At 31.0% G+C, this 25,932-nt stretch overlaps 1 protein-coding gene across 1 annotated transcript in view; it reads right to left on the minus strand.

Annotated features, from left to right (window-relative positions):
* LOC145662393 (FRAS1-related extracellular matrix protein 2-like) overlaps positions 1-25,932 on the minus strand; it is a 311,481-nt gene that overhangs the window by 32,137 nt on the left and 253,412 nt on the right. The window contains exons 8-15 of the mRNA XM_081727922.1: positions 23,308-23,517; positions 17,885-18,082; positions 16,644-16,808; positions 15,140-15,322; positions 9,013-9,170; positions 4,777-4,902; positions 3,511-3,677; positions 33-238 (exon numbers count right to left, since the gene is read on the minus strand). Coding sequence (XP_081584048.1) covers positions 33-238; positions 3,511-3,677; positions 4,777-4,902; positions 9,013-9,170; positions 15,140-15,322; positions 16,644-16,808; positions 17,885-18,082; positions 23,308-23,517 — 1,413 coding nt within the window. The remainder of the gene's footprint in view (positions 1-32; positions 239-3,510; positions 3,678-4,776; positions 4,903-9,012; positions 9,171-15,139; positions 15,323-16,643; positions 16,809-17,884; positions 18,083-23,307; positions 23,518-25,932) is intronic.

Consider the following 25,932-nt stretch of genomic DNA (forward strand, 5'->3'; position numbering starts at 1 on the left):
TCAGCACATCGATTCTCAAGAACTATGCTTACCTGTATATTTGAGTTTCGCTGTGAAAGGTTCTGCTCCAAATGAACCCGAAATCTTTGACATACAAAGTCCTTCTTCTTTCGAAATAGTCACTGGTTTCGAGAGCAATTCAAGTCCTGGATCTCCATCAACACTTACTGCTCGTGCAGCACACCGAACTCTACTTCCGCCACTGAAGTAAATGCTATCCAACGTAATCCTACGTGTTCTGAAAAATTTATTTTTTTTAAATATATTAATTCTCTTTAAAACAGATAACGTTGATATCATTATCTGTGATAACTGACAATAATATATATTCATCTTAGTATATATTATTAACAATGTTTTTGTTATAATTTAAATTACATTAATAAACAGTAAAGATATACAAAATAATCATATACATACATTCTACGATACACTGTATTACGATATACAGATACGATACAGTAAAATTTTATATGTGGTAACTCTTAATGAAAAGATATTTTAAATATCCATTTAAGTATTCATTAACATCGTAAAATAGATGCTTCTTCACCAAATTCTTGACTCAATGTTTAAAAGTGTGAATATTCAATTTCTAATACTGTATGGCAGTTTGTTAATCATTTTTACAGTATTTCGGTCAGAAACCAGTGTACAAATAATTGAGTCTCATATAACCTTAAGATAATCGAGTCTCATTAGTGTGCATTTATTTCACACAATAAAAAAATACTTAAATATTTGTTACAATAAATCACACCTTTCGTTACGCATAAATTTTAATAATTTCTGTTTGAATTTCGCTACAGATTGAACGTGTTTTAAGGAAGTCACCAAATTATTGTTATGATATGCGACATAAGAGTAGTATATACTATGTAGATATGGATAGATAGATCCAGTATATATTATTCTCATGTCGTATATCATGTGATTGTGACATAAGTAAAAATGATTTAATTTCTTTCAACATATATAATAGTTTTATATACAGAAACATGGGACAGTTAGAATTTAATTTGTCTGTTTTTTTTTTTTCAGAAAGAATTTGCCTTTAAATTAAAAATTGACCTTGTTGCCTTTTTTTGCAGGCAAAAAATAGTAACACTAAGACCAGAAATTACCAAAACATTATGTCCGAAAGTTTAACAAGTATTGGAACTTCGCATAGTATATTAAAAGCAAAGTTTCCTTCAAAAACAGAACCACGTAATCTATGAATTACAAAACAAACACTACTTGATATTTTATTTGGTTCAACAGTATCTCCATCTCAAGTAAGTCTATTATCTATGGTAACTTCTAAAAAAACTGTAGTGTGTGAGTAAAGAAGAACACATGAAAGATAGACAACAACTCTTCTGCATTGCATTCTCAGAGATAAAACATGACTTAGAAGACAGTCAAATGAGAGAATGATAGGACAAATCACACCTTTTCCTGGATTTGCAAGGATTAGAAAAACAGATGGCAAAAATCTGTGGAAGAATGGAGAGATCTGTCATCATCCAGTGTGTTTGTGTGTGTGTGTAATATACAAAACCATACTCGTATTATAATCTCAGTCTGTACCTTCACACTTGAAAAGAGAAGTTTATTTCAAACCATCAGCTGTATCATTTTCCCGACCAGTTCCATTGCTGACTCGTCAAGGTCAGACGCATCTAGGAAATAGTAATGTTAATGCACCATGTTAGGTTCGATTTGACTGATACCTGAAAGTTGCTGTTAATGTATTATCACTTCACTTTCACTCGGTATTCAAATCAATCCGGGTATTGCAACAGAGTATTGAATAAAGAATGATAATCACCAGCAGAAGAATTCCAATAAAAACTGGTATTTTAACTGTAAAAAAGAGCTTTAAATTTTTAAGCTTTCCATTATATAATACTTTCAAAGTGTATTGTAATGCTTTATGCTGGGTATTTTTAATTTTCCATTATAATCACCTTAGAAACTTGGAATTATATTATACTCGAGATCATATTATATTCAGGCTTTTTTTTTTTTTTTTCAAATTTTTTATATCAAGTGCACCAAAATACGAAGACCCCAGTAGTCTGGATCCAGCATGCGGAACTGCTTGGACCAAGACTTCAGTTTCTGAGGCGCCTACTACATCCTGTACATAGACAACGGCAAATAAAAGCTCTGAAATGTCGAGACATAATGGCTCGTCGTCGCTGAATATAAAAGTTTTTTCTTAAGAAACTAGAAACACATATACGGTGTATATGTATGTGCTATTCTATATATTCGCTTTGGCTCGGCGGTAAAGCGTTAATCTTTGGTGCGTAGGGTCTCTGGTTCGATCTCAGCACGCGTCAAGGAAGTTTTGTGGTGGGTTTATTTGGGTTCCCCTGTTTCCTCCCACTTTCTTTATTCCACCATTTAATTCATTCTCATCATCGTCTCTTTTAGCCTACACAGTATACTCGTGTGACGTAAAACTGAAAGATTTCATTTCATTTTTCATTTCAATTCTATATGTTAAGAAGATTCAAAAGGACCCCTTACAACGACAACGCGTATTTTCTTTGTTCGTTTCATTTATTCATTCAGGGCAAAAGTGCTTTATTAACTTACACAAGCTAGTTATTAGAAGAAGAAGAAGTAGAAAAATGTAATATCTAATGTAAATGCTGATTTGTAATGATTGTTTTTCGGTTGTCAGATAAAAGGTGTTTGTTTATCCGTTGCCAGGGAAATGTGCTAATGTTGATTTGATTTTGTTACTAAGGGAACAGTTCTGGTTTCCAAGTAGATATTTACAGTTAATTACAAAGATATAACGAGCCTATATATATATCATGTAATACGGACGTATGATTTATTGCTGTGAAGCAATTGATTATTATAGTGAAATATAGTGTGTTCTATTTAATTTAACTGGCGAGTGATCATTTAATAAGTTTATTAGTTAGCAACAGCTAATTGTATATGTAGTTTACTGTAAAGTATCAACAAAATCGAACTGTGGAGTTATAACCTTGAATAAATAGCTGTAAACGAATGTCTTATAAAGCTTAATGAACAAGAGGCCAACATTTTAAAATAGAGTTTACTATGCTAACGATTAGCGAAAGGGAACCTAAATAAAGTAAGAAGAACTAATACAATATTATCTCATTTCTCCTTTTTATAAAACGTATTATAAGGCATTGGTTGTCTCAAAGAGGAAGACAAAGTATTGGTACTTTTAAGTATCGGCATGTCGTCTTTCATTATTCTTATGCTTTCAAGTAGGTACTGAATACTGGGTACACCGTTTCATATCTCCAACTAGTAGTAAATCTTTAAGTTTTAATGAATTTATTGTAAACAACATATTCTTCAACGTGCGCAATTTAGCGTCCTTTAAACTACAAATCAAATCATTTGACATTTATCAAATTATTTTGCTTGATGTTACTTGATTGAAAGTTTCACAAAAGACAAAGGACGTAATTGAAGAAATAAACGTGAGATTTAAATTAAGAAACTTTATATGTGTCATTTATTATTTACCTAGAAAAGAAAGTATTTGATGATACTTCTTTCATTTCGCTGGTGACACCGTCTATTCCAGTTGGAGCTGCTACAAGCCATCGGAACTCCGTAAAAGAATCGTTAATACCTTCTTTCGAGCATAGAGCACCCGTCTTCGTGAAGTCTGGATGTTTTGGGTTGCAAGACTACAGACAAAAAAATTAATGTTATTTCAATCACGTTTCATGTCTTACTCAAAACAACAACTGACGTTAACTAATTTGTTACACGTATTTTGTATATATTACCTACGTAATACTTTATATTATAATTAAATTTTATAACAACAAAGATTTAAAACAAAAGGCTAACAGATAAATATTTATGAACGATCATATAAGCAGATATGTAAAATACAGGGTATCTCTAAAGTCTTCATATGACTCTAAAGTGTTATCAGATAAAGACTTTTGAGACAGCTAATCGTGTTTGAACGAAACGCCTATAGTTTGAAAGAGGAAATATTCACGTTGATGCAAAATTGCGCTCATACATGTATATCCATATATACAATCCGATTTCAAAAAAATTGGACAAAATGAGAAATAATTGAAATTATATTAAGTTTCCAGTTCACAAATGTTCAATGTTATCTCTTCCAGCCACACGGCACATATGAAGTCGATAGTCGAACTCTTCCTATACCTTGAACACTGACGAGAGTAATCACTGATGGTTGGCGGGGGATGTCACTAACATGAATCGCTCCTGTACACTAGTAACATCTCTCGCGAACCAATGAAATTTCAACATTCCTTTTTCTGAACTGTAGGCGTTTCAGTCCAATACAATTAGCGGTTTTCAAACTATAACGGTCCCTGGTTCGATCCCAGATCGTGCCAAGTAAACTTTGTGGTGGATAAACGCCGTGTGCGTGGGTTTCCTCAGGGTTCTCTCGTTTCCTCCCACTTTCTTCATTCCACCATTTCATTCATTTCTCATTATCACTGTCTCCTTTAGCCTAGCCGGCATAACCGCGCGACGTAAAACTCAAATATTTTCACTTTCAAACTACAACACTTCGAAATTGGAAAAAGAGTTTAGAGACACCCTGTACCAGACAAATTGAGAAAATAGGTTACGTCATACTACATAAACTTTCTGTTAGTGTATTACAGCTTTTAGTTCTAACATTTATAGACACTGAATTATGAATTTATCCGTTTTTTTTAAGGTAAAATTTTTGATAAGCTGATATGAAACTAAAATGTACAGTATATATTTGTGTGTAAATCATAAACTTACTGTTATACAAACAACAGGATATCCCGCCATTGGCTCCTTCGAAGCGTACTTTGCATTGTCATAATCTCTGAGTGATATTACCATTGGTGGAGACGGAAAAGTAACATCTGCCACAATATTCATTTCCTGAAAATTGTTATAAAGAAAAAGGAACATAATTTTAGAAAATAAACATTAGCTGTTCAAAGTTACCATTCATACGTAAATAGATAGCATAGGTATTATATTCGATAAATCAATAAATAATTCGATAATGCCGATTTTATATCACATCAATACCTCTATTCGTGCGAATTCAATAATATACAAGGAGTGAAAAAATTATTCGCACCGACAATTGAATCCCGGTCTCTGGCTTCCCGTACTGATGCGTTAACCATTAAGTTACCTACTCCGCTCTCTGAAGATATATACATTCTTCCATTCTTGATGTCGATGCTCAGCTACTCAGACTACCTGAACTGAATCACATCTTTTGTTGACACTGAGTGGTTGACCACTAACTTCAAGAGATCCAACTTCAACAGACAATATATGGCGGGCTGGGTAGCAACGGAATGGTAAGCTGAAGACCCGGGTCGAATCTCGATTCAGATGTGCATTTTTTGACTCTTTGTACAAGATAGCACATGTATTTCATTCTCTTGACCAAACTAATTGACACATAACTGGTTGGTGTTGAACTTACGATCGACGTTACCATAACCAGTGTATACAAACTTCAAAACAGTTGTTTGTTAAATTGCAAATTCAGAATTTAATATTTCTTAAACAATACCAGATGCACATATAAATCTATATCACATATATTTTGGAAATAAGAAACCTTAATAGTACATTATTTTTGTAATAAGTGAAATAGATTTTTATTAAAATATAAGTACACACAAACATACACACATACACACATCATTCATTGCATTTTGGTAACTCAGTTTATCCAATTACCTAGAAAAGACATTACCAAGAAAAGAGATTGCTGCTTATCTTGAACAATTCAATGAGTATTGATAAGCTTTTGTGCATTTACTTATTTCTATTATCTAGTTAAATGCCTAAACACAGATTAGAAACGATGTTACTGTTTTGATTTAGGAAGTGCATTTTGTAAATATTTGTTTGAGACCATAGGGTTCTCATACCGAAGAGAAATATATTATACAACTTATTTTTCTATACGAAAGACAAAGTATGCAGCATTATTAAATGTTGTTTTAAATTTTCACGAAATCTATATAATTTATTTCTTATTTCTTTTTTTGATCATAACGATTATTTCATTTACTCACCAATTTCTTCAGTAGTAGTACAAATTCTTACATGCAACAATGTTAAATGCAGTAGTCACCATGCACCATATCTATATACATTTAACTTTATATATATATATTTCAATAACTATTTATATATTTCAATTCTAGAAGTAACAATGAAACTAGCACATATCTGTTTCTTTTGTCAAATCTGAGATTTTCCGCAACAATGCTTTAAATTTTAACACAGTTGAAGTCTGGCATAGCTTTGTTGAGATTAACAAACACGATCCTTTTCTCTTATGTAACCTGGAAACTTTACCAAATGATTACTTTCCTGAAATGATTTCAGCAACCAATCCTGTTGCCATCGACTGCCAGATACTAAGCGTAGGCTTCATATATTTTATCCAATTTAGTATTTTTTTTAAATGCTATGTTCTGTTTCAAACTATTTATGATTGTTTTGTTTATGTTGCGGTAACTATTTTGAACGCCTTCTGTATTCCATTAATTTTGAGTCGAAATATTTTGAAAAAGGAGACTGTTCCTTTTTTTCTTTTATCAATTTGTTTTACATCACAATATAGATAGCGAATAGTGATATCACTTGGAGAGCAAGTCAAATTGTCTTCGGTGAATATCATGAGAACTGCCGAGACGTATTTGAGATTTTCGCAAGTTGATGAAGACGTATGTAAGTTTGTGAACTATAATGTGCCATGTCGTAATTGGGCAATTGTGTGTTACATGACAATGAGGTTTAGAATTTGATTGACCCAGGTTTATGTCTTTGTTCATTCACAAGTGAGGGGTACGTAATTATTGTAATTTAGAAAAAAAATCATTTCGTTCTTAGTTCGGTGAACATATATCAGTGCGACTATACGAGTGTTTATTTTCTTTAGTTTACATTTTTAAAGATGTGATATATTATTGCAATTTCATAGATATTAAGGGATACACGTTTGATTTTACAACCATTAGTTTTTATTATTATTATTATTATTATTATTATTATTATTATTATTATTATTATTATTATTATTATTATTATTATTATTATTATTATTCTCGTCAATATTGAGTATGTTTGTGCTGTTTTCATATTCATGTAATTAGATAGTGAAATGGTAATTTTTATGATTAGTAAAATCCTGTTATCTTAATTGTATATGTTAGATTTATTTATTTATATATTTATTGAGATTTTCCAAACCACAAAGAAGAAGTTATCATTTCCAATCACTGGTACTATCCCGACTTTTGTTTGCTTATTATTTGACTAAGTTTTCTTTATTTGTGTGATTCTGTATTCTGAATTCAGTACCTTTTAAAATATAATATCCATTTTTTGATGAATCATGGGGTCAAACCCTAGTCATCCTCAAGAGAATTTGATAGTGATGTATAACTGTTACCTCCGAGTTTTGAACTCGTGTATGTGCGATTCATCAATAGTTAAGAAAAGAGATTCCTTCATTAGTATTTTCTGTGAATAGAACTAAGTTTGTGAAGGGTATGACTTTTTTTTATTAGTATCTGGCAGTCAATGGCAACAGGATTGGTTGCCGAAATCATTCCAGGAGAGTAACCATACGATAAGAAGAGCACATTCCTAGAGCACATACAAAAGGTTAGTGGTTGTTAATGTTTTATATAAGTTAAAATTCTTACAATCACATTACATACGCACTTTTTTCCTTTTCCTTTAGGCCTTTAATCACAGTAATCCAGGATCTTTCAATGCGCAAGTACATCCGTGTTGAAGTTCCTTTCAACCGTTTTTATTTCAATAATTTCTTTACTTTTTTTCTGTATTAGCTCGTGGATGAATCATTTTCAGATTTTCAAAGGAGGTTTTTATTGAATTGGTTATTGATTGAGGTAGGTTACAATGTAGTTATTTGTCCAGGAGACTATATTCAGGGCATAACTCTATTTGATATAGTGATACATCATAGCTATTGAGATTTTAGTCCTGACCCTAACAAGCTATATAAATTAAAATGGGATTGCGTTGGCTCAACGATATAATACTCATCTCTAGTGCATGGGGTCCCTGGTACGATCCCAGCTCCCGCCGAGCAGGCTTTGTGGTGGACAAACACCATATACATGGGTTTTCTCGGGGTACTCCCATTTTCATCATTTACCAATATCATTCATCTCATCATCACCATCTCCCTCAGCCTCGGTGCATAACGTGGGACATTAAAATACTACTACTACTACTACTACTACTACTACTACTACTACTACTACTACTACTACTACTACTACTACTAATAATAATAATAATAATAATAATAATAATAATAATACAATTAAAGTGGCGCATATTATGTGTGGTCTCAGATTCGGTCGGTGGGAAAACAGAATTCTCAGGTTAGACCGATCATCATGAAACAAATGAGAAATATTTTAATTAAAATGTATTGAACTCCAGTCTAACCTCTTCAGTCCATAGGTGCACGTATGTGCACCTTTGGTTTTTATTTATTTATTTATTTATTTATTTATTATTTTTTGCTTCTATTCTGAGGCTTGCATCGTAGTAGAAACTGCTTTGTAACGTTTGTGTACCTCCCACCTGTGATTATTACTAATCTTGTTAATTGGATGGCTTGAATTGATATATATTGGATTGATATATATTGCTTAGTGCCAGGATTGAAGAGGCTAAAAAACAAGATTTAATTAAATTTGGAGCTGATGCACTGGCTAGTCTTCATCCAACTGAACATGTATCATCTTACCAGCCATAGTACTTCTTAGTCTGCAGTGCAAGGACATTTAGGGTTAATTTAATATGTTTATACAAATATTTAGAAATAAGGAGAATTTTGTAGTTTAGATAGAGGAGCTACGTTTCCAATAATTAATCAATATGAAATGTTAAATTGCACTTAAAACAAAACAGGAGTACTGCAAGAAAGAATAAATTATATATAATATGCTAAGTACAAAGTAGTTTACCTACTTGGATATACACGATCACTTTGGTTTCCTTTATCTCTGCCAGTTGGTTTTTATCTTGTTTCAAGTGAACAGTAAAGGCTTCGCGATGCTCTTTTATATCATCATGAAGCACTTCCACTTCAAATATCATTGAACTTACATTGGGTTTAAACACCATTTCTAATAAGAGAGAATTGAAAAATACATACAAATACAAATATTAACATATACAAATACAATTACTAACTTCAAGAAATGTTACGATGCTAATTCAATACCCAAATTCAACAGAGAATGTTGTACAGTTATTAGTCAAATTGTCACTGTTAATGGTTATTTGTAAATTTAACATAATAAAACTTATTATCATGCTACTTACAGGTTTATCCCATTCCTGAATACTACTTCCACTTTCGAGCTTTCGACTCTCTCCTGGAGTTTTGGTCACGGAGGATAACAGAAAAAAGAAAAACGTCGGGGAGGGATTAAAGACAGGACTTTCCCACGGCACGGCGGTGCTGGAACTCATTTTGTCAAAAACAACGATCGTACGTCAAATGATGGTGATGCGAGTTAATTTGAAGGGTAAAGAGAAAAAACAAGCAGTGTCCATGTGTGTGCTTTGTCCTATCTTTTGGTGGCTCTTGGTACTATTTGACTGTATATGCCATGCATGCGTAGATGTAGAAATGTCCATGTAAATTTTGTATTTCTTATGCAAAGAATAAAGAAAAGATAGAAAATGGCTCACATAAGCAAATGCTTGTGTGTGAGCCTGATTCTCGTGCTTTATTTATTTATTTTCTTTGTAACATATGAGATTTATAATTCTTACTTTTAGCTAACAATAGCTTTTTAAATACTTTTTGTTTCTTTTAACCACTGTAAAATTAACCTTTTATATACTTTGAAATTACTTTCTTCTTTGATTCGGAGTGGGAGTTCATTATAGATCTTCAGAGCTCTGTAATATGTTTGATATTAAGTTATAGATTTATTCGTTGCTTTAATTTCTAAATTTTTGTTTGTCACATTTCTGGTTATATACATATGTTTTATTATGTCTCATTTGTTTCTATTCTTTTTAACATATATTAATACCTTCTGCAAGTATAATTTTGAAAATGATAACACTGAAAATTGGTTATAGAGTCTATCTAGTCTACTTTCAAGTCCCTTTTTTAAACATATTTTTACAATATTATTTTGCTGAACAATCAGCGGTTTTAAATGAGTAGGGTAAGCAGCACCCCAAATTAATATACCATATGTATTTACAAGAGCATAATATACAATACGTAATATTTTTATGCTTACAATGTTTCGTTATTGAACAAATTTATAATAATTTTCTTAGTATTGTCGCGATATGTGTAATGTGAGAAGACCATTTTAGATGATAAATCAATAAATATTCCTAAATATTTAACTTTATTTTCACTAATAAGAGAACTACAGTTACATTTTTCAGTATTTTGACAATAGTGCAATTTTAGTGACATGTTTTCCGGATGTTCTATTAAAGTTGGCGAAAACGTTATATACCTGGTTTTTCAGCATTTAATACTAACTGATGATTATCAAGCCATTGTTTTATTTTCTTCATTTCTGCTTCAGTTTTCTTGAATACATCTGTCCATGTTTTACCAGCAAATATTGTATATGCCATCAGCAAATGATTGTATATGCCCGTCCATTTTTAAATTACACAAATCATTTATATAAATTAAAAATAATATTGGGCCTAATACGGTTCCTTGTAGGACTCCTTACTTTACATATGAATAACTGCTTTGAAAATTACCTATTTGGACGGCCTGTTTTCTATCTTTCAAATAACTGTTAAACCAAGATAGCGATATACCCCTTATTCCACATCTTTCTAGTTTATTTAAGAGAATTTTGTGTGATATTGTGTCGAATGCTCTAGCTAGGTCTAGGAAAACTGCAATTACTTTTTCAGCTTTATCAACATTTTTACAAACAATCTCTATTAAATTGTATTCCGCATCTGATATACTTTTACCTTTTTGAAATCCATATTAATTTGCTTCTCTTTATACATTTTTCTAACAGTTTAGCATAGTTACTGAGGATTGATACAGGTTTATAGTTATTAGGATCAGCCTTTGAGCCATTTTATATATAGGCTTTATTACAGCAGTCTTAAAATCATCAGGAAAAACACCTGTTTCTAAGCTTAGGTTAAAGATATACTGCAAAGGTTTTAATATATTTGATTTCGTATGTTTCAATACACTTGCTGATAATCCATCTATAGTGATAATTCATTTATGAAGCGTTCAATTTCCTGTTCAGTGATTGGAGTGAAGAATATAGAGTTTATTACTTTAGTTTGGGAATTAAAATTAAAATTTATTTTATCATCAATCTCTTTGTTAACTTTTTTTTTTTTTTTTTGCCAACACTGGAAAAATGCTCATTAAAACTTTCAACTATTAACACTGGATTACGTTCAAACGTTACTAGACCATTTTTATTGTTTAGTTCATTTATTTCCACATATTTTTGTCATTTTTATCTATGATATATGTTATTACCTTCCATAATTTACTAACATTGTTATTACATAATGTAATTTGTTTTCCATAGTAGTCATTTTTAACTTCTTTTATTAATTGTGTAAATTTATTTCTATACCTTCTGTAATATTCCTTAAATTCTAAATCGTTATTGTTTTTTATTACTAAACGACTTAATCTATCTCTTTCTCTTACAGAGTTAACTAATCCTTTTGTTATCCATGGTTTTATTTTGCGATATTTACTACTTACTTTTTATTTTTATTGTTAATACGTGAATTACTTATACAATTTTTCATCATTTGGATGAAATTCGAAGTTGAAGTATTAACACAATTACTCTGTATTACCAGATTCCAGTTACATTTTTTCAATTCTTCATTTAATAAAGTATAATCTATAATTGTTGTTTCACATGACATTTTTTCCCTCCTTTGCATTGTAATGGGAACATTTATACTAGTGAGAAAGTGGTCAGTTATACTTGTTTACAACACAGCTGATGTGACATTCAGTGGACTTTGGTGCTTTAATGGGGCAAAAGATTTGACAAACCCTATCCATTTTGTACGCAGTCTCAATATTAAAACGCCGTTTTCTCGAAAATGTAGTTTTGTGACATTCCTTCTTTTTTCCCCTTACCCTTCATTCTCACGTTCATTTCTTCTTTAATGGAAGGTTGTCAAATTATGTTAATATAGTTTTTGTTACGCCAATGATGTGAAAATTCGGTAATAAGTGCATCCCATTAATTACTTAGCCACCTCTTATCTATATTTAATTTTGGTTTCTTTAAATGAATAAACAAAGTTTCAAATTACTATTTTATTTTTATTCTTTCTACTTTATTTTTAGTCTCCAATAACATTTTTGAACCTTATGGTGAGTTTCTTTTAAATGATTCGACAGACATGACATCGAACTTTCCACTTTCGGATTCTTAATTTATTCTTTGACACCCACCTTGAGGTTTATTTTAGTCTTGCCTATGTAACTTTCATGGGAACTAATTTATTTCATAAATATACAATTTCTTATTAGAATCCGTAATAACTCTTTTTTTTTTTTTTTTTTTTTTTTTTTTTTTTTTTTTTAACTTTTGGGGATTCGCAAAGTTGTAAGGAAACCATATTGTGCATAAATCTTTTTCAATTGAATTGTCAATTAAAAAAAAAAAAAAAGTCAGTCTCACCCATCTTGTGTCATTGATGTCGGTTTCAGGTCTTAAGTTAATATTAAGTTGGTCTCCTCTATAGTGTGACCATTTAATTAATTTGATCGCATGTTGGTAGAACCATATTTGCCATATGGCATCACGGGGATAAAACGGGTTAATGAAAGAAGGAAACAACCGAATTATTTACAGACCAGATCCTCTGTAGGTACGAATTCAATAACAAAGAGTGAAAAAGTGACTGAAACACTTGGAAGTGGATTGGGTAGTGCACTGGTTAACGCATCGGCATGGTATGTCGAAGATCCTGGGTTCGAGTCTTGGTCTAGTCATTCACTTTTACACTCTTTGTGTTCTTTTTCTTGGACCAGTTTATTTCATATTCCAGTTTTAGAAATTGTAGAGATTTGGCGGAAACACTGATATTGAGAACATGGATATTGAATTTTCTAATGTCGCGGCCGGGTAAAATTTTAAAATACAGGTCTGATGGTAGTATTTATTTAATACATTTATTACGTTCTCCGATAAGCTATTCTCCAACATGTCAAAATTAACAAAGAATCAATATTAATTGTATATAGATGAGGGTACAAAGTTATTACAGCATTCAAGAATGATACTTCTTTTACATATTACTTTTTACGTTTCGATTAGTTTAAGATGTTTTTTTCTTTGTTTTGTTTCAAAGTTATTGTCGAAAAAACTAGACTGTGCACATCTAGTTTCGTTGGTAACTGTAAATGTGAATCAGTAAATTTTCTATACGTCATTTAGAAAATATAGAAAATTTACCAGAAATTTTCAGTACCGCAAAACTTGCCTTTTTGCAACATGTTTCCCTACCCCTAGGACTCTTGTTTATGTATTAATCTATCCATTTATTTTCCTATTATCCTAAAAAGCGCGCACGTAATGTGCCGATATAATAGGTTAAATGGGAAAAACAAAATGCAAATATTATATATAAATAATACGATGAAGACACTGATGAAAAAAATATATTTAACAATCTAAAAAGGAATACTCTGAAAACAAACTTCAAAGCAATTATACTATTAAGTTTTGATGAAAACCCATCAATATTAGAAAAATTGAAGCAAAATCAATTAGGAAAACATAAATATTGAAAGTACTTGGTAGTATAGCATGATTTATAAATCTTCAGAGAGAGAATTCAAGGTAATTTCCCATAGCAATACATACATTTAATTTAATCTATGCTCTAGTACGTTAGCGTTTGTTTTTGATAAACTCGTCAACCTATGGTTTAGAAACAGTTCAGATACTTCTATTTTTAAATTACCTTTCAGAAACCTTTAATAGACTTTATATATTTTAGTGAAAGTTAATAAGCTATTAATGATCTGTTTCTAATTTTATGTTCAACATTAATATATATATATATATATATATATATATATATATATATATATATATATATTTGAATTGGGATTGCTTTATTCAAAAGTATTGGTGGAATAGGTGTGAGACTGTAGAAAGTAATTTAGTTCATGTCCAGCGTTTTTTCGTAGAACTAAAGATGTTAATAAGTTTGCGTTCACATTCTTTGATCTTGATTTGAATTGAGTTTAGTGCCCCTTTCAGTGACGAGACTACAATATGAGACATGAATCTACAGCTTTACGTGGGATTCGAACCACATGAGCTCTAGCAGGGAATCGAACCCGGATCTTCCAAGTTAGAGGCACGTACGTTAACTGCTTAGCCACGAAGGAGCTCTGCGTTCACATTCTGATAACGAAGACAATATATAACCCACATTTTATAATAATATATTCGTAATATGTTTACTACAATGATGCCACTTAATCAGGTTATGATTTTTTTTTTTATTAGGAGCATCAAATGATAATTTCCTTTAAATTAATTTTTGAAATGAGCAACAAATCTCAGAAAAGTAACGATGCACTATACTGTACCGTACTGCTAATAAAAATACTTGTTCTTACATTATTCAACAAAAAAGTAATATTTATAATCATAAATAACTTTTCTGAATTGTTATTACTTTAAAAAATATCATTTATAATCAACAATAGTTTTACTCAAGTATTTCATATTTGGCGACTTCCCAATAACTGTTCATGAGCATAGTTTTTCCACAATCTCGTGTTTTCCAAACTATCTAATGTTTTTTTTTTTTTTTTAAAAAAAACGAGTTTTTATACGGGAATGTCTAATTGTAAAGTTTCCTAGTTTAATACATTATCTGTAAATAAACTTACTATGCTTATTGATAGGATACTAAAGCTTGATTGAGACAGTGTAAATTCCTTCCTTCCAGTTGTTTTGAACTAAACACAGTATTGTAGAATGCTTTTCTAAAATATTTCCTTTACTTCTATTACTAATATCCACGCACAAGTGCTTAAAATGCATATAACTACATACAAATTGATAAGACTTACCTTCTGATTTACCAAAATAATCGAGACCGGATTTAGCAGATCCATCCTTTGTGTGAACTCGAACGATGGACGTTTGAGACAAGTCACCACGTCGAATTACTGGTATTTCTACTATGATAACTCCACCAGGTTTCTTTGGTTCCTCGACATGAATTCTAGATTTTCCAAACATTATTACTGGTTCTGTAAACGAACGAGAATATTATCTATAAATAATTGTTTCAATGTTTAATAAATCTTCGTTTAACTTTTTCCTAAGGCATATGCGTAGAATCCTTCTATTAAACTGGGATGAAAAATTTGTATCACTGTACGTAATTCACAGATAGTCTCCTTATTAAGTGAAACTTACTTTAATAAGTAGTTTTGGTACATAAAAGGGAGGGTAAGACTGATCATTTAGCTAAGGATGATTTTTTTTAAAATTTGAGATACTATAGTTATATTTAAAAAAAACAAACTAAAATACAATATTAATATTTCAATTATTAAAAATTAATTATTTATAAATTGTAGACAGTTTAATTGGTGAAAATCGCAACATAAAGAGAATATTTCTGAAGTCAAATAGTAGAAGAAATTACACAGAAAATTATGTCCAATAACTAGTAAACAATAGGATTTTTAAAATTTTGTTCCGAATTGTTCTATTTTTTTTTTTCTAATTGTTCATCCGCTAAATTTTCTTCGATTGTACTATCAGTTTTCTTTTTCTTATAGAGAATATAAAAGTAAAGTTATTGCAACAGGCAGATTCCAATTTTTCATTTTGAGTTCACTATAGTAGATACATTTTATTGTTATTCAGCAAAAAGTAAATGTTTAAAGCGAGAAGAACTTTGAGTTTCTGAGGTACGAACAACTTCCTTAAAAATTCTGTTATTTCGACATGAAGAAAGAAGCCTATAAAGAGATTTCAACTACCAACATTTATGAAAGTTTACGTTAGTTGTTTAGATATTTTTTTTTCTTTTTCTATTTTCTATAAAGAGGAAAAGCTTTTTGATTTGATATGTATAATTTGTAGAATCATTATATTGTGCATACAAGTATACTAATAGTATAGTATAGAATATACCAAATTATAAGTACAAGTACATAAACATAGAAATATTCTAGTAATAGAACTTAGATTGAAAACGACTAGAATTACTTATATATGTTCAATTTGATTATCATATAAATCTGTTGAATAATATCGTTAATATCCTTTTTAATTCATGTGAAAACAATCCAGTATCATGTATGTATTTCAGTATATCAAGTAGTTTGTACATTATGCAAGGTATTCATATAATTTAAAAAGGAGACAAATGAACGTTCTCAATGTATTAACAATTATCTGCTGTGTCTTTTAATCTTCATTCGTTCGGCCGATCACCTACATAAACCAATTGTTCTTATAAAACTGTATGTAGAATTTTCACAATGTTTGTGCAACTCTTTTCATCGGCAAACAGATACTAGTAAAGGAATATTATCACTATCCATAACATATACATACGATCTTGTTTATCCTTGATGGTAATGATGGTGACATTCTGGGGTCCTATTACAGCTGACCAAGCAGTAGTACTGTTTGGTGATCCAAGTACGAGTCGAAATTGTTCATCCTCTTCTTGGATAGAATCATCTACTAATTTCACTGTGCATTCTTTTTCTGCTTCTTCTAAAAAATTAAAAAATAAAATAAAATAAAATCATGAATAGGATTTTGTACTGAACACTTCTCAAGTTTTACAATCTCTTGAAGTGAATGTTTTTATTAAGTTAGCAAACTGAGTCATAGTTAACAGTACCTACTTGAAGTGGGAGAGAAGTTCATTTCCATTTTTTCATTTCGTTCCATTTAACCTCTATGTTAAGAAATACTTTAATCTACTCTGATAATTGAAGATTATACACATTTATGTATTACAATGCTGCACATGTATTTGTTTTATATATAAAACCCAATAAAAATAATATTGCATAATAGATTAAGCGGCATTTGATTAGCATACACTTTGTTTGCGCCAGTTAGTTCATAACTTTCAAGACAAGAGTTCGATACATTTCGATTCAGATGGCTCCTCATTTACATCACGGTACTGGATTAGCATCGTCAGAAACCGTCATTAAGTATCATACACGAAACCAAAAGATGAACAAGCTATCCATTAGACTGCGCAAGAACTTACTAAAGTGTATGTTCAAGGGTAATGCATGTCACCTCATTTCACAATTCTTGCTTAACTTTTCCTGCTATTTTGTGAATATTCTTATCTCCTCACCCTTGAGGGTTTTAATATATTAATAGTCGCAGTTATACAAGCCCGGTCGACTTTATAGTTGAAATTGTTTTAAAGTAAAAATTGACTTTAAAAATGGCACGTCCATGTGTCAAAATGGCCGGTTATAAGTAAACTTGTTATCACTAACATATATAAAATCAGAGGTGATAAGAAACGCCGAACATAATTGTTCTATGCTAAATAGTCATAATTGTATCAAACAGTAAATTTGTCTAAAAGTAAAAGTTAATTGAAAAAATTGAAAATAAATAAGAACTTGACGCTCAAATACTTATCTATCCGGCAGCCATCTTGATCCCCCTTGTGAATATTCACTGGAATTAAACTATTTCTCATTTTTCCTAGCATTATCAACAATTCTTGCTGGATAACAATGATAAGAGAAAAACGATTTGAAGTATTTACATATCAAAAGGTATTTATACGATATTTACAAGATAAATTTTCATACCTGGCAGGAAAGTAATTACAGAATCCGGTGTATCAGGGCGTTCGATGTAATCATCCATTACAAGGGCTGTGATTTGCCTTGTATAACATCGTACCGTGGATTCTTGACTTATATCCCCACTTCTTACAATTATAGCATTTACTTCCCCATCGTCTTCTTCCACTGTATATTCACTTTCTTTGAACTGCATAGTCGGTACTGAAATTAAATACGAATCAATAATTAATAAATAGAAAGGATCATATAACGCATGTTAAATTAGACTGTTAAGTACTTATTTGAACATTTCAACGATGAAAAAAAATATTCTTTTGTTGGCTATACATAAAGAATATTCGATTGTCGATATTCTCAATAACACGCAGAGGTATACATGAGCTCTTAACTACATTAATCCTTATACCTTGGAAGAAAAAAACAATAAAGACTACTAATAAAGGAAAATAAAATATGTAAACTTGAAAAAGAAAAGGAGGACAAGAAGAAAGAAAGGAAGAAAAGAAAAGCCTGTTAGTTACTCCCAAGATGTGCTAATAAGATGTATAGCTTATGATTGAGTGACATTCTAACATGAGTAAAAAACAAATTTTTAAGGAGATATCTGCACAAAATATAGTTCAAATTAATAATTAGATAAATACATTTCTTCCATAGTGTAAGGATAATGTAGTTGTAAGCATGTGTATTTCTCCTGGTATGAAGAAGAGAATCCAATATTCTTGAAATATCACTATCAAATAATAAATAAATAAATAAATTAATTAATTAAAAAGTTTTTCTTTGTTGGAATACACAATTAAATACTTAGCAGTTTAATATATGTTTCATATGATCTGTTTTATGCCATTTTGAATTAAGTTGCAAAGTTATAAGTTCAAGTATGGTAAGCATTTGAAGTATCATAACATCGTCATAAAGTCAAGTGACTCAATTATATAAATTACAAATGTGGTGTAAGATTTCACACACACACACACACACACACACACACACACACATATATATATATATATATATATATATATATATATATATATATAAAACTTTTGTTAAAATGGTTTGTCAAATTGGGCAGAGAAAGAAGTTGAGAAAAAATAAAAATAAATAAATAAATAAAAAAAACAGAGTAGCGTCTAGATGTTATATTGAAATACGTGCTCACGTGCACCATGTATTTTAATTTAGGCCCTATTGTTTCTACATCTCAGTCCAACCTAGGTTATATATTCTGTGTATTCATTAAATAAAATTATTTAACACATTACAAAACATAAGAAACTTAAAAAATATATATATACAAAGGAGCAAATTCAGTTTACGTATTAATCCCGCCGAGTACTTGAGAAGTGTTGCTGACATAGGCACAAATGCAGGTTTTGGCCTCTTGTGCATGCTCAGTGTCACGTCGCAGTCAAGCAGCCAAAGGGAATAATACGTAGACGCTTCTTTAACTGGTTGAAATTATACAAGTCAGTTACTAAGAGACATAGGAACATCCGTGGGAAAGTTACTACACACGAATTCTCACAAGAGAACTCTGATTGATAACTGAGCAGAAATCAAAATAAATATTCAATGAAGTTAAGAATACATATATTTATCTATCTATCTATATCTGTATCTGTATCTGTATATCTGTATATCTAATATCTATATCTGTATCTGTATATGTATGCATCTGTATATATATATATCCTAACTTACTGCTCGCTTACTAACATTTTTAACAATAAAATATGAATGTAGATATAAAGATTCATCCAATAATGATGCTTGTAAAAGCGAAGAAACTTCCACATCCTCATTACGGAACTTGATCCCTTGAAAGACCCGACACCTCCAAAGAAATGCCAGAAACCAAGCTGAAAAACCGGCCCGATATTTGATATCAGTTTGATCTTCCTTCTCCCCATCATAAATGAAACATACACTTTTTACCATTTCGATAGTCGATACCATTTCGATTTGCAATTCTTCCAACCTAATTTACGTTTTTAAACGCACCCACTGTCCACATCAATGATCAGGATACTTTTGTAACACTCATATTCTGCATTCACCTGTCCTAGAGTGCATCACTCATTACAACAGTACATTTAACCAACCTTCATCTTTCCAATGTCTTGCTTTCATTTTCCGTAGAAATAGATGAGAAGACACTTTCTCTATTATGCTGCCAACAAAACGCCCCCTGGTATCTTGCTTCATATTTCTTCCTTCATATTTTTATCCTTGCCTGTTTCTTCTTCTTCTTCTTCTTCTTCTTCTTCTTCTTCTTCTTCTTATTATTATTATTATTATTATTATTATTATTATTATTATTATTATTATTATTATTATTATTATTATTATTATTATTATTAAATGGTTGTGTAGAAATTTTAACTCAGTTAATACATGAAAGGTTCTTTATTTGTGTAATGTACGCTCTCACCTTGAATATACAACTGTCATTCGGAATTGTAAGCCCAAATATTAAAAATATTTTTTTCTTGCGTGGTTAAAATGGAAATTCAAGCAATATGATAATATGAGCTTAAGTGCTATACGCGAGAATTTAAGCTTATTAATTCTTGGTAAAAGACGCAATCTTTTTGATCTAGAACTCTTACATAATCTATTATATTGAGGTTTTTATTTAGACGATTTCATTTTGTTAAATTCCTTATTGTAGAACCAGAAAATTTACTCCTTTTGTTTGCACTAGACTATTTTCCAAATCTTCTACTTACAGCTGTATTGAGACAGCTAATACATTCCATTCTACTTTAGATTTATTCCAATATAAATTTCTATTTATTTGTCATCAATTCTTTAAACCTTTTAAAAGTTGTTAATCTTGTTCGGATAGGTGCCTTTAGTATGCGTATATATTTTCTATTATTTGTATTAGTGTCTGTCTTTACTTTAATTTTTCCGCATGTAATCTTTATGTATGTATTTTTTTTTGTTTATAGACACTATATATTTTTTGTTATATTGATTTATCATGATGTATTCAGCATGTTTCTGTTATTACTATGTTTTTTGGATAAACTGTTTATTTTGTAATTATGATGCAATGTGTTCACTCTACTTTGTATTATTCTCGACACAATTGTGACTGTCAAGCTGTTGTTGCCAATAAACTGCTTTATTATTATTATTATTATTATTATTATTATTATTATTATTATTATTATTATTATTATTATTATTATTATTATTATTATTATTATTATTATTATTATTATTATTGACATTATTCTTCGTATTCACTTTTGTTTTTATTCTGCCTCATTTCTCATTTTGTATTTATTTTCTTATTATCTTCTCTATTTTTTAATTTTTTTAAATTATTAATATTAAGTTATTGTCTTTCTTGTTAATTTCTTCAATAATTTTCACCCTTTTTTCTCTATTACATAATTTCTTCCCTTTATTAGTCCTTCGTTTCCCTGCACTTCTATTCATCTTCCTCGACCAAACTCTATTTACAGCTTGACAACACTACGCACATAAAATCTTCTAATGCTCATATTTTTAGAATATAATCTGAAAGCATCTAATAAAGACACTAATTTGTTTCATCAAATGATCATTTTCTTAAGATATCTTTCTTCTGTATCATGATTAGATATATGTAATATCCAAAACTTAAAGCTAACATATGGTTATTACTATTAAATGGTTGAGAAAAAGGAATCCCAAAGCGGACAAGAAAATGAAATTACTTACTAGAAAATAGTGGCAGTATTATTACACAACATTATAGGCTCTTTCGCTTTGTATATTATCAGGTGAAGAAGTAAGAAAATTTAAAAACAAGAAATTGAGTTTGATTTTGAGTTTAATGTCCCTTTCAGTAGAGAAGCTATATGAGTCGGGACCTACTGATTAACGTGGAATCCTAACCACATGAGCTCCCACCAGGAATCAAACTCGGGTCTCCTACGCCGAAGGTGCGTACGCTAATCGCTTAACCACGAAGGAGCTCTTAAAAACAAGAAAGTAGCTAAAAACCCTAATATCGATATCATTGTACTGTAATATGTAATACTCACGAAGTTTCAGGGTTGAAAAATGGCATCTCAAGTTATATTTAACGTTAAGTTATGAAAAACACATCAATATATATATTGTCGAATTACCTATTACTTAAAGCTTCTAGGAATTATCACCATTCTGAATCCACAGTTATGAAAATAATGATCTAAAGATTTCAGATGGTACATCTGAACCATGGATTAAACGGAAACTAAGCTCCCTGGGTAACAATCAACAAAAGGCTATGACCACCTACAGACACATACTCAGGAATTTATTTCGGAAGAATTCCAAAGCTTTTGCGGAGGGGTTAAAATTCAATATGAGGATAAGTTATATTAAAATTTGTAAAATCACTCCCTGAAATTAGACTAGATTTACAGCAAAGTCAGGATTTCGGGGGGAAGGATTGTCTGGAACCACAGGACCTACCCTCTGCGTGTGTACCTGACTGGCTAGATGACTTTTTAGTTGGGAAATATGTTGTCTGCTGCTCTTCTCACTTTTGGCAATCTAGACCGGAGTTTACTAGTTCTTAATTTAAATGGCTCCTTAACAGTACTGAGTAAACGTCAAAAGCTAAGTGCTCCTCCTAGAAATCGAACACTAACTAAATATGGTGGGCAAGTAAATCATCCCTTAACACGCGAGTATTGCATATGCATGAAATTCAAAGTATATCTGTTGTTCTAAAATGGTACCCACGGACCACAGAGCACTATTCCACAGGCCAAAATAAACCGAAAATGTTATATGATAGTATGCCCTCCAGGGTCTCCTTTAGTCACTATAGGGTATCAAAATTTCACTATGTGGCAACATTGCAGATTAACTTGGAGCATTATCTACGAACACAACAAGCAGTTGAATCGATTGGTACACTAATAGGTGATGCTAGTATCAATCAATATCGACTTTAGCTGTCATCTCGAAAGAATCGATATGACTATTTGATAGATTGGTAGAGCTAATCTATGGTTCTTTATTTGCTTCGTTGCCACATAGTGCAATTTGTATCTCCAGACGAGGACTCGAAATGTATACAAATACCTTGTATTATTTTAACTTGTAGAATAATGCTCTGTGGCCCGTGGGCGTCAATTTTGAAACACCCTATATAGTATTTACGTAATTTTCCGAAAAGTTCTTTGGAAAATATACACACAAAATATTAATACTTTCGACTGTCTATAGATTAATATCACGTAAGAACGTAAAAATCAGTAAATAAATAAAAAAGAAAAAATAGAAAAATATCACTTTAAGAAATGACATGTTGTCTTGCCATTTACCATGATATAATATGTTATTTCTAAAGTTTCTCTATTAAAATAACTTTTGTCCATGTACAACATCTCAAACTGTTATTATATTTAAGTTAGAATATAATAGCTTACAATCGGATATTGAATCGTTGATCGTCACAGTCACTTGCTGCGGTTCCCCTAGCACAGCATTCACAGGCATTCGAAGAACAAGATCAAATGTCTCAGCTCCTTCCAAATGCGGTTGACCCAAATCATCAAGGATGGTCACTCGAAACGTTTGCATTGTTACACCTGGAGCAAAATCCAAATTTATCCCAATTCCTGCGTAGTCATGTCCCGCTGAAAAAAAAATCCTTAATAAAATAGCAGAAAGGAATGTAGAAGCAAACAAGAAGAAATAAATAAAAAAAACTAAACGTATAAGTATATTGGACACTGATGATAAAGATATATATATATAATTGTCGAATAACTGTTGTCACTTTTCCAATAATAAACTCCCAAATTGTATTTCTCTCATTAATAAAGTATTTCTTGTAGAGAGATTTCCCCTTCATTTTTGAAATCCTTAATATATTCATGATTTAACGTATTTTTTTACCTTAATACTCCAGATAATGGAAAAACTTGGGAATTATAAATTTTAGAAATATAAATCAGCGTTAGAGACGAGATGTCCCACACACATATACAAGAACTTGAATAAAATAAAGTAATATTTGAATGACATACTAAAGCCAGCAGATTAATGCTAATGTCTCGATATCCTACAAAAACATATTGATCGAAACACTTACTGTTAAGCAGAGTTTCCTCTACTGTTTAATATATATCTATATCTATATCTATATCTATATCTATATCTATCTATCTATCTATCTATCTATCTATCTATCTATCTATCTATCTATCTATCTATCTATCTATATATATATATATATATATATATATATATATATATATATATATATATATATAGGGTATTCTAAAAGTGGCGTCTACGGACAACAGAGCGCTATTTTTCAGGTCAAAATAAACCGAAAGTGCTATATAATGATATACTTTCCGAGGCCGCCTTCAGCTGCTATGAGGAATCAAAATTTCACTATGTGGCAACGTCGCAGATTAACTTGGAACCATAAGCATTGCTCCTCGAATTCATCAAGAAGTTACACCGATTGTTACGCTGATAAGTGATGACACCGTCAAGTCTATCGACTTTAACTGCCATCTGAAGAGAATCGATGTAACTGTTTGATGGATTGGCATATCTTCTCTGAGGTTCTTTATCTGCGAAGTTGTCACAGAGTGCAATTCGAGTCTCCAGACGAGGACCCGGAATATTTATTTTTTATTATTTTATTTTTTATTTTTTGCTTTATTTTTTACATTATGTGTAGAATAATGCTCTGTATTCCGTGGCCGCCATTTTAGAACATCCGATATATATGGCATAGTTTAGCTCTAATTGTTTCACCTACCTTTCTTGCTGCCCCTTTCATTCTAATCCAGAAGTGTAAGTATGCTAATGCTTAAATGCTATTTAGATTATAATTATAAGCAGAGCAAAGCAACTGAAAGAATATTTAAACAATCCTTTCCTTCTCTATTACCCTATCTCACTTAATTTTGTTTGACGATATATAGATAGTTATCAAAATAACGGAAAAATATGTAGTTTGCAACATGTAAGATGTGTGAGATGGTAAATTAACGATTCGTCTGTAACACCTGGTCGTTGTGTTGTTATTGATGTGTCAGGTGATCGCCTGTAGTACGTTAGGCGGAGTAAAGCGGAGGCGTGTGTTGAAGCGGAAAAGCAGTGATGATGCAAAATAGACCTCTCTGAGTCACTTAGTACGATGGCTTAGTGGTAAAGCGTTCTCCTCTGGTTCCTAGCTCGATCCCAGGCCAAGTAAGTTTGTAATGAACAATATTGTATCCGGGGTTTTCTCGAGGTTCTCCCGTTTCCTCACATAGTCTTCTTCCACAATTCTTTCATTATCATTAAGTTTTATGAATCATCCGTCTCCTTTTGACTAATGGACATAACCAAGCGACGTTAAATTAAAGATTTATTTTCTGTTAAACAAGTACCAAGTTTGCAATTTAAAAGCAGATAAAATTTTTGTTACATAAGCACCTGTTCCATATCATAGAAATACCTCGATCAGATCTTTGTGTGTAAGATCAGGCAAGATGATTATAAACGACCTAAAAATTATCTAAGCTATTATTTCAGTATTATTGCTATCTTGTATCTTCATTTGAATATAAATTGGTGTTTTTAAACATTTTGTATTTTCTCGGGTTAGTAGCAACCAGGGCCTAAAGTTGAATGATATTCACCGGGTTATGGTGTATACTGATGATGTAAATTTAATAGGACATGATAGAAGAACAATAGAAATAAATGCAAAGGTCTTATTAAACGCTTGCACGGACATCGGTTTAGAAGTAAACGCAGAGAAAACTAAATATATGGAAGTTCGTCGGGATCGTAATACGGCAAATTATGAATGCGTTAAAATATCAAATAATACTTTCGACAAAGTGGATACTTTCAAATACCTAGGATCAATATTAACAGATGAAAACCATATTCACGAAGAAATTAAATGTCGACTAAAAGCAGGGAATTCATGTTATTACTCAGTTCAAAATCTTTTGTCGTTGCGAATCCTGTCGAGGAATTTCAAGCTTAAAACATATAAAACGATAATCATGCCTGTTGTTCTGTATGGTTGCAAAGCA

Source organism: Thermobia domestica, chromosome 10 (assembly GCF_964235325.1).
Source record: "Thermobia domestica chromosome 10, izTheDome1.hap1.1, whole genome shotgun sequence".
In the NCBI taxonomy this organism is placed as follows: Eukaryota; Metazoa; Arthropoda; class Insecta; order Zygentoma; family Lepismatidae; genus Thermobia; species Thermobia domestica.